Source organism: Cibotium barometz, chromosome 5 (assembly GCF_041138505.1).
Source record: "Cibotium barometz isolate CiBa-2024 chromosome 5, ASM4113850v1, whole genome shotgun sequence".
In the NCBI taxonomy this organism is placed as follows: Eukaryota; Viridiplantae; Streptophyta; class Polypodiopsida; order Cyatheales; family Cibotiaceae; genus Cibotium; species Cibotium barometz.
In genome coordinates, this window is record NC_141050.1 from 53137207 (window position 1) to 53147922 (window position 10716).

The 10716-nt window shown below is 43.1% G+C and overlaps 1 protein-coding gene across 2 annotated transcripts; it reads left to right on the top strand.

The window, feature by feature from the left end:
- The first annotated feature begins 743 nt into the window (after positions 1-743).
- Positions 744-6380, top strand: LOC147638639 (uncharacterized). 2 transcript variants are annotated; one of them, XM_086798572.1, is made up of 2 exons: positions 744-1409; positions 1911-6380. In XM_086798572.1, exon 2 carries the CDS (start codon positions 2055-2057, stop codon positions 5931-5933), a length of 3879 nt encoding a protein of 1292 aa, XP_086654698.1. In that variant the 5' UTR covers positions 744-1409; positions 1911-2054; the 3' UTR covers positions 5934-6380. The 2 variants fall into 2 exon arrangements, with proteins under 2 accessions (XP_086654698.1, XP_086654696.1); XM_086798570.1 differs by having other exon boundaries at positions 744-1405.
- The last annotated feature ends 4336 nt before the right edge of the window (positions 6381-10716 follow it).

The window sequence follows — 10716 nt, forward strand, 5'->3', positions numbered from 1 at the left end:
TCTATGGTCGTTTTCTTACCGTTCTTCCTTCTTCTTAGATGCTTTTTTAAAGCACTGGAAGAATACTACTAGTGGAGGGTTGGTGTTATTGTGACGAGCCCTTCCACCTACAATCTCAATACCATCGGTGGTGCTAGCAAGGTGGCAATTTATTGTTCTTTCTGCAAAGTTCGATATTTATTTTTCCCACTGGTGCACAGCATCAAAATAAGAACTTCTTCATAGCTCCACCTTTTTATAAAAAAATCAGTGTATTGTGAGAGTAGGTAGTGAAATTACATGCCACTAGGGTAAATTCAAACCCAGTACCTCCATTTTAGAGGCATGGTGCTACCTTTGGGCTATAAAACAGTGGGCTATAGCCAAGGAGGCATCATAGCTCCACTTGGCTATTTAGGGAAATCGATGTCCCCACACCGATTTCCTTTTTGCAAAGAGCCCAATAACTCCACCACCGATGTCGCGATGCTCACAAGACCTTTGATTGCCACATGCCCACAAAGGGTAAATCATCTTGCTCGAAATAAAATGTTCACATCAAATTTGTTTTGAAGTTTGAATGCTTTCAATTATAGAAATATAGTGCTCTATTTATACCACTACCACAACACTTGTTGTAAATGGCTGTTTTGCCCTGTTAATATAAATATATACTTATTGTTCCCAAAAAAAAGAATCCTCTATTGCTGAAGTTATTGTGTCTTGATTTGAAGTTTAAATGCTTTCAATTATAGAAATATAGTGCTCTATTCTGAAGTTATTGTGTCTTGTTGTGGTGGAACTTCCAACTTAACTCAAACTCCAATGAGGGATTAATTAACTCAAACTCCAGGGAGGGATTGATTGTTTTGAAAGAGAAAACGTTAAAGTGAAGGCTTTATGGGGAATTGGGGGGATTATCTCAAGACTCAAGTGAGCGTTGGGTTAGGTTGCAATGCTTTAAGTGTTGTTGCTTGTCCAAGGTTATGCCATCCCAATGAAGTCATCATATTAAAAAAAAGTCTGGAGAACCCATCATCACCTCTTATAGCTAGGCTGAGCAGCTGGTCACCACCACCAACACCATCACATTGTCACAAGTAATAATCACTTATGAGAGAGTACTTTTATCAGTCCTTGCCCTTTCCATCCTGTGACTTGAAAACCTATATGTTCACAGAACCACCAGCTCTGAGTGCATTGAAAATCCTCCTCTTCTCTCTGTTTGCTATGCTTTCAGTTCTCTCGAGTCACTTGCCCCTTTCAATATGCTCATTTTTTTCATGCTCCTGTGCTGAGAAGCTACTGGCACGCAAAAATTTTTCTGCTTATTTTTTTTTTAACGGTGTGTGAAATTTTATGCATTATCCTCTTTGAAGTGCACTTGCTGCTTGTGTGGGACTTCCAAGCACTAGCTTCCCTCAGCGTAAGTAAGCAATTTCAACGCTTGAGCTTGCTGAATTTGTTTGGCTGTAGCTTTATTTGGTAGAGTGACGTAGAATGTAAAACAGAAGTGCCGCATGAGCTTGTTTTTGGTCAACACTGAGAGAAAATAATCAAGAATAATCACAGACAGCTATGGGTAGGTCACCTTAGCCGGAGTCTGAGAAACTCGTGGGAGAGAGAGAGAGAGAGAGAGAGAGATGGTGTGTAGCTAGTAGCCCCTATGGCTCAGTTGAAGAGAGTCAACATTGAACAGACGATGTGTAAATCTATTGTTTTTAGATTGTGGACACTGGAACCGACTGTGCTTGCTCTGAGCTCTCCATAGCATAACGCTGAAGCTACACTCGTGGCTAGCCACAGCACACTTCCTGACAAAAACGGTTTTATTTTACTTTTGTATGTGCGTCAATGTTTGCTTGCTACCGTTTCTTACAAGCCAGAGGCTTTGGTCTAATGCGGTGGTGGTGCGCTCTACGTGCATGCAGGCGGCAACAACCTCAAGGAGGCCATGCATACATAGAGTTCAAAACAGTGGGCGCCTATTAAGCTCTCGTGTTGGTAAGGCTTGTTGAGCTCTGCAGTGCTGCACCATTGCTCCTCTGAAGTTAATGTAAAGCAGCTCTTACCCCATGTCTACCTCGGGTGCTCTACTCTTGCTCTGCCTCATGCTATGGAGCACATATGGTGCAGCTTCTGAAGTGGGCTCTCTCATGGGCTTCAAATATGAACTGACAAACCCCCACACCTTGTCTGGTTGGGTCTCGGCAGACCCATCTCCATGCCAGTGGATAGGGGTTAATTGTACAGAAGGCACAGTGACCTCTCTCTCTCTGCCCAACATGAATTTGGAAGGAAACATCTCTCTTCAACTCTGGGATTTGAAGAATCTGCAGCATCTGGACCTCAGCTCCAACAGACTCTCAGGTGGGATTCCTTCCCAAATAGGAAATTTAGCCAATTTGGAACAGCTCATCTTTCGCAACAATCTTATTTCAGACACTCTTCCCACTGAGTTGGGTTCTCTGGCCAAGCTACAGATGCTTGACCTTGGGGATAATCACATCTCTGGAACCATTCCCTTAACCCTTGGAAAGCTGGCCAACTTGAGCTACATCTTCTTGAATGGGAATGCCCTCTCAGGAAGCATACCGCCTCAATTGGGAGAGCTAAAGAACCTTCTGTCTATGGACCTTTCTAGTAATAAGCTCACTGGGAGCTTGCCCCCTGAGCTGGGTGGCCTTTCAAGCCTGCAGTACTTGGACCTCAACAACAATGCTCTCACAGGTTCCATTCCAGCTGAATTGGGGCAACTTGAAAGTCTTACTGATCTTTCTTTGGGGCAAAACTCCTTCAGTGGTCCTTTGCCTAAGGAGATAGGGAGCATGCCTAACTTAACCAACCTCTACCTGGCTTCTTGTCAACTCTCAGGCCGGTTGCCGACAGAGATAGGCAGTTTGCAGTCATTGATCAAGATGGACCTCACCCGGAATTTCCTTTCTGGGCCCATACCAGACTCTATTGGGCACCTGCAGAACCTGGCCTCCTTGATTATGCCTTACAATCTCCTCAACGGATCCATCCCCCCCACGCTTGGCCAATGCAGAAACCTGAGAATTGTTGAGCTTTCATTCAATCAGCTCACAGGAAGGCTTCCAGATGAACTAGCAAATCTGAGGTTCATAGCCTCTCTCTCACTGGAGGGCAACCTACTCAGTGGTCCTCTACCCCCTTGGCTAGGGAATTGGCAGCTAGTGAACTCTCTCCTGTTGGCAACCAACCAGTTTTCAGGGAGTATCCCAAAAGAGCTGGGTAACTGTTCCTCTTTGGTCACCTTGAGTTTGAATGGGAACCATCTATCAGGCTCCTTACCAGCAGAGCTCTGCAAGGCACCCCTGCTCTCTCAGCTGTTTTTGAACAAAAATTTCTTCAATGGCAGCATAGACGACACGTTCCAAAACTGCACAGCCTTGACTGACATTGAGCTCAATGGGAACCAGCTGACAGGTGGGGTGCCTGGGTACTTTGCAAGGTTGGATATGCTAGTAGCTCTCAGCATTGATGGGAACAACTTTTCTGGGTCTATACCTGATGAGATATGGGGGTCCAAGTCTCTCATGGAGATTTCAGCCCGAAGCAATCTTCTCACAGGGGCACTGTCCCCTCGTGTAGGGGACCTGAAGATCTTGAATCAGCTATGCTTGGATAACAACCACCTAAAAGGGGCTCTTCCAGCGCAGTTGGGCTTGTTAGAGAATCTAACCACTCTCACCCTCAGCTTCAATGCTTTCACTGGGCAAATCCCTCCTGAGTTGGGGAACTGTGCACAGCTTGCTACTCTTGATTTGGGCAACAATCACCTATTTGGGCAGATACCATTGGAGTTTGGCAGCCTCCCTGAGCTGGATTGCCTTGTCCTTTCCCATAACCAGCTATCTGGGCACATCCCAGACAAGATATGTTCTGTCTCTAGGGAGTTCAACATGCCTGACTCCATGTTTACCCAACATTTTGGGGTGTTGGACCTCTCATTCAACCACCTCACAGGCAGCATACCTGCTCGGATTGGAAAATGCTCTGTTCTGGTCAATCTTTTACTTCAAGGCAATCAGTTGAGTGGGACTATTCCAGAGGTTCTATCCGCGCTTTACAACCTCACCACCCTTGACCTTTCAGACAATGCATTGAGTGGAAACATCCCTGCCCGCTTGGGAGAGTTGGGCAGACTGCAAGGCCTCAACTTAGGCCATAACAAACTCAGTGGTGAAATCCCTTCAGAGCTTGGAAAGGTAGTCAGCTTGGTTAAGCTCAATGTTACCCACAATGAGCTCTCTGGGCCTCTTCCCCCGTCTCTGGGCCAACTCTCTGGATTGACACATCTGGATGCTAGCTATAACCACTTGGGCGGCAAAATCCCGCCAGATTATTCCAAGATGGTCTCAATCGTGGGCTTCTACCTTGGCAACAACCAGCTAACAGGGGGCATTTCGGCCCTTCTCACAGAAAGCATTGTTTGGCATCAGGTGCAAGCTCTGGATTTGTGCAGTAACTTTTTCAATGAAGCCATTCCCATGAGCTTGGGAAACCTCTCCAGTCTCTCCTACCTCGATCTCCACAGCAACAGATTTACCGGGTCCATCCCTGTGGAGCTTGGCAGCCTCTCTCAGTTGACTTACCTTGACTTGTCCAGCAACCTTCTAACAGGTGAAATCTCGCCCAAAATATGTGACCTCTATGGCCTTTCCTTTCTCAATCTATCCAGCAATGATCTAGTGGGAGAGGTCCCAGAATTGGGTAGCTGTGCTGAGTTTTCTGCCAACTCTTTCCTCATGAATGATGCCCTTTGTGGTCGCATGCTGGCATCACATTGTGCAGCTTCAGCAGATCGACACACAGCCACCCTCTTGCTAAGCCCTGGGGCTGTTCTGGGCATTACGGCAGGGGTCCTTATTGCTTGTTTCTGCATCATTGCCGCCTTTCTAAGAAGGAAGATGCGTAGGCAAGACATCCTACCCAAGGACATAGAAAAGAGAAAATTAAATCATCTGGCACTTGATTCCAATGCCCTGTTTTTTCCTGAAAAGGTCAGAGAGCCTTTGAGCATCAATGTGGCCATGTTTGAAAGGCCTCTGCTCCGGCTCACTCTGGCTGATCTTCTGAAAGCCACTAACAATTTTTGCAAGACCAACATAATTGGGGATGGTGGATTTGGGACAGTATACAAGGCGGTGTTGCCGGATGGAAAGATAGTGGCAGTGAAGAAGCTAGGCCAGTCTAGGACACAAGGGCAGAGGGAATTCTTAGCAGAGATGGAAACCCTGGGCAAAGTGAAGCACCGAAACCTTGTTCCTTTGTTGGGTTACTGTTCTTTCGGCGAAGAGAAGCTTCTAGTGTATGAGTACATGGTTAATGGGAGCTTGGACATATGGCTTAGGAATAGGGCTGATGCTCTGGAGGTCTTGGATTGGGAGAAGCGGTTCAAGATAGCTGCGGGCTCTGCCCGTGGGCTTGCATTCTTACATCATAGCCTCATTCCCCACATAATACATAGAGACGTGAAAGCAAGCAACATACTGCTGGATGAGAATTTTGAGCCGAGGGTAGCTGACTTTGGGCTTGCGCGGCTCATCAGTGCATGTGAGACCCATGTAAGCACAGGCATAGCAGGCACATTTGGGTACATTCCTCCTGAGTATGGACAATGCTGGAGGTGCAGTACAAAGGGGGATGTCTACAGTTATGGTGTTATATTGATGGAGCTGCTGACAGGGAGGGAGCCGACAGGCATAGAGTTCAAAGATGTGGAAGGGGGTAATCTGGTGGGATGGGTTAAGCACATGGTGAAGCTAGGGAAAGCAGCCGAGGCTCTAGATTCTGTTATCTCTGATGGCACATGGAAGGGTACCATGGTGAAGCTCTTGCAGCTTGCTTGCTTGTGCACAGCCGAGGATTCCGTGAAGCGGCCCACCATGCAGCTAATTATGAAGTCCCTCAAGGAGATGGAAGCCTAGCTTCATGTAGTTTAAGAAATCCCCTTACTGAATGCTTTCTGTTTTGATTACAGCATGCTGAACAGAAATGCCATGCAAGTCTTGCTTAGTGTTGTGTAATCTACTAGCTCACCTCTTTGTGTAGTGATCACACTTGTCCAATGGTCTGAGTGAGTATTCATAGTGGTGCCTTGGTGAGATCATATGTATCTAAGGTCTGGTTTGATTGATTGTACCTAAATCTTAGGGTGGCCACTTGGCTTCCAAAGCCTGTATTGAGTTAATTATAGCTTGAGTTGCCATGGAGTCCCACATCTGAGCTGCTCATTGCCTTCAGTAGTGCTGGTAAATCAATGATTTCTATGGACATACTGGCCAAATGATCCTTACGCACACGTGGCACATTGAGCCTAGGACTCCATGGTAGGCTGTGGATGTACAAAATGATATGCTTGTTCCATTTGGAAAGACAGCATCTCAAAGCTAGTTTTTTGGTTTCATTAGTTGCAGCTGTCCACAATGTCTGATTAACCTACTGGAGCTTTTTTTGGCTTGCCTTTTCACGGCAGTTAAAGATGAATACTTTTCTTTGAGAAAACGAGTAGCCTAGACCCATCTCTAAAGGGTCTATTGTTGACTGGTGTAAAGCACTCTACACACGTGTTTGCATCTATGATACATGCACATGTAAATAGACCACATGCACATGCACAAGCACATAAAACACACACATAGGACATAGAGACACATAACATGCACATGCACATAGTACACACATGTACATAGCACATGTGTGCTTGTGAGGTAAAGGTGCACATCAAAGTGGTGGCTCTGTAGAAAACCAAGTTATATAATGCATGTTTTAAAAGTAATTTTAGCTTTAAATACAAAAATATTAACCTATAATGTTACACTCTTGTATATCTAACATGAATATAATATCAAACATGATTCTTTCTAAATTGATAGAACAAATTAGTAAACACCGACCAAAAGAGAAGACCCACAACCACACACATCCACATCAATGAAAACATGCACACATTCATATGTTGATATGCACATAGATACTAATATAGTACACATAGAACAATCCATACAATGAGAGACCATTAGCATATATTATTATTATATATATCTCTCCAAATAGCACATAGAAAGTCCCAAATGCCAACACAAAAAATAGACCTAAAATCACACACATGCACATTGATAGACACATACAGAGACATAAACATACATAGATACCCCACTCAACCACACCGTTGCACATGAATTGTTTGCTAGATGTATCAAATGATGTAGAGATGAGCGGGGAGTGATGACTTTTGGCAGTCGAAGAACTCAGCTAACTAGTGCTGGATTCAAGTTTGGTGTGATTAGTTGGAGGCGGGGGTGTTGCATTGGTGAAATGGCGACAATGTTGTAGGCAGGCTTTGTGGGTTTCTCTTGGATTGGTAGAAGTCAAGGTCTCCTCTAGCGCTAGTAGACCAAGCAGCTAGCTTGCTGCTAGTGATGGATGACGATGTGGAGCACTGGAAGAAGAGCTCTGTGTATGCAGCTTTATGTATGCTTTTAAGGCCCTTGTTGATGAGATCGTGGGCGTGGGGCCTAAAATTGGTTTTAGTCATATGAGTGTGTGTGAGAGAGAGAGAGAGAGAGAGCGCGTGCGCACTGGAGCACCCGCGAATGAAGCTAACAGTGTGAAGAGCAATGTGCATTGGGGCACCCTCCAACGAAGCAGTGTTTGAAGCGTGATGAAGAGCAATGTGATGTGATTTGATCTAACATGGTGACCTGAGCGTGAGAAGAGTGAGGGTTAAGCATGGGGGAGGTGCCATGTGGAAAGTACACCTAGTTGTTTAATAGAAGAAGGGGGAGCTCCCAAGGATCCTTTACGTGGCACTCTCCATCCTTCAATATTAATAAAATATAGAAGATAGATATAGATAATGTCATGCGTAAAAACCACTATTAATAAATATAAAAAACTATAAAGATTTAACCTTTCACTCTCAACTCCAACATAGCCAATGTGAATATGATCTCATACATGCTCTTGTGCCAAATGGCCTCATATGGAGGCCCCTTTTGGTATACAACCTCCTCTTGCCACATGGTAGTGGGAGTTAGAGTACTTAATAGATTAGGTACATAGGCATATAAAAAGGCACACACAAAAAATTAAAAATGCCTTATTTATTAGTCGAGTATCATTTACACGATTATATGATTTTTGGATTTTCTCATTTATTTTCTTAATAATAAATTTATTTGATCTCCTTAAATAAATCTAATATATTCTTAAAAATCGATACTCAAAACAATGACACATTCTTAAAAACTGATACTAAAAACAATGACACATTCTTAAAAAACGAGACTAAAAAGAATGACATATACGCTAAAAAGGTAACAAATTACTTCTACGTTATTCTTGTTGCTAGATGCAAAACTTCCTTGAATACAATATTTGAAGTATAAAACATTTCTGGAGCGCTCACATTGGTTTCATAGGCATTATCTTGAAGGAATATGTTAACCACTCCGTTGGTTGACATGGTTTCACCTGCCCAACCTACTGTAAGACGTTTTACAATCTTACTTGCACAAACGGGCACTTATCTTACCTGTACAAATGGGCACTTATCTTTTGTAAGACACCACTCGAACATATAAAGTAACCTTACCACCATGAGATTAATGTCAAATAGGAAAAGTCTACGGACTTAGTGTACATAGTTGCTTAAGACTAGTAATAGAGGCCGAACCATTTTTAAGTTTGGCTAGTCTAGTGTGAAAACTAGTCACTTGTATATAAGTCATTTTTAACAATAAGCAATACACAATCATTCCCATGCAATATTGTGAGCTCTCCTCCTTCTCTCTTCTTACTTGCTCATGCTTCTGTTCCCGTCTTTTGTGAGAGATAACTATCGCAAAGGACCATCTCTTCTTACCTCCATTGAGAGCTCTCCCTTCACCCCTTTGGTAAATGAGCATTCTGGTAGGACAAAACGGAGTGAGGATGCGAATGGACGAGCTAGCTAGTGCACCCACATGAGCAGTTGAGCAGATTGCACCTCTAAGGTAAGATCCAATGACACATGCTTTGGCAAGGCTAAGATAAGCTCTTGACTTGAATATATTGCCAGGGATTAGTTTAGGGCTTAGCCCCAATTTTTTGTCCATTCCAAGCTATTGGGATTACCTAATATTGCCCGGTGTTGATTACCTAATATTGGGATTACCTAATATTGCCCGGTGTTGATTAGGAGGTCACACTTCGAAAAACATACGGTTTTGAAGCCTTGGATGCGTTTGTTTATTGTGTTTGAATTTGATTTGGAGTTTATTTTACATTAGAGCATTCTATGTTCATCTATTGGTAGAGAAAAACCATGATTTTTTTTGGTGATTTGCATAAAATTGAAGTCCAAGAGGCTTAGATTTCATTGCTTTGATCCAAGAATTAGCTTAACAATTATGATTAGCAGTGGAATCCACTCCAAAAATATGAGCTTTGAGCTTCATTAGGTTGGATTAGAGTGAAATTAATTTTTGTTCATGCATTGTTGGTAGAGTAGAAGCATGTTAAACCTTCAAACAACAATTTAAAAATATAGTTACATAACAACCCTTAATTAGGATTAGAAACATTAAACATACCCCATCAAGTCTAAAAAACATAAAACCACCGATGTGAGTGTGAGTCTAGGCATGTGAGCTGTGCGTCTTGACGTGAGTGATATGGCATTTTGGATTGTAGTCCACAGTCCCACATATAAGGACATGATCTTGGACATGAGACGTGAGCCATGAGCCTAGAGACGTGAGCCATGAGTTTAGACACGTGAGCTTAAAGACGTGAGCCTAGAGGTAGGTATACCTAATATAGTAGAAGCCAGTTATTACAGCCATAAAGACCGGTATAATGACACTCCTACCCAATGCCTTGGAAGATATTTTGGTCATATAATCTGTACCAGCTTCTATAAAGACCCATATAATGACCCTCCTACAGATGTCTTAGAAGATATTCTTGTCATACAATTTGTACCAGCCTATAAATTCCAAGGTAAATTCTTCTCCTTTGTAATTATTAAAGAATTAAGTACACTTATTACCCAATAAGTATAAACCAACCCTGTTATAAAATTTGTACCAGCTATAAATTCTAAGGTAAATTCTTCTCCGTTGTAATCATTAGAGAATTAATTACACGTATTACCCAATAAGTATACACCAACCGTGTCATAGGCCATGTTCTTAGATTTTCATGCCTCATATAGGCCTATTTCACACCAAGAAAATAGGTGAGCCAAGTTCATTAAAAATAGGAGTGAGCCTACAAACGTGAACCTGGACATGTGAACCTACATACGTGAACCTAGCCGTGAGCCTGGAGACATGAGCATGAGCCTAGACACATGAGCTGTGAACTTGAAGATGTGAGCTTGCAGCCAAAATGCATGAGTCTAGACACGTGAGCCTAGTAAAAAGATAACTTAAAAAAAAACCATTATCAGACCTGAACCAAAAGTACCTAGGACCTTTGATGTGAACCCCATCTAGACTAATTGTTAGAAATGAAATTGTTATAATGCATCAAACCACACCCCCTCAAACCCACCAAGCCTTCGATCCCAAATGACCAGCACTCTGTAAAGTGCTTCCCAGCAGTTAAGAAGGCTAGACTCTCTCCAGCAAAGGAGCTTTGGGAAGAAATAAGCCTCCCCTTAAGTAAAGTGCTTCCTAGTTAAGAAGGATGGACTCTCTTCAACAAAGGAGCTTTGGAAAGAAA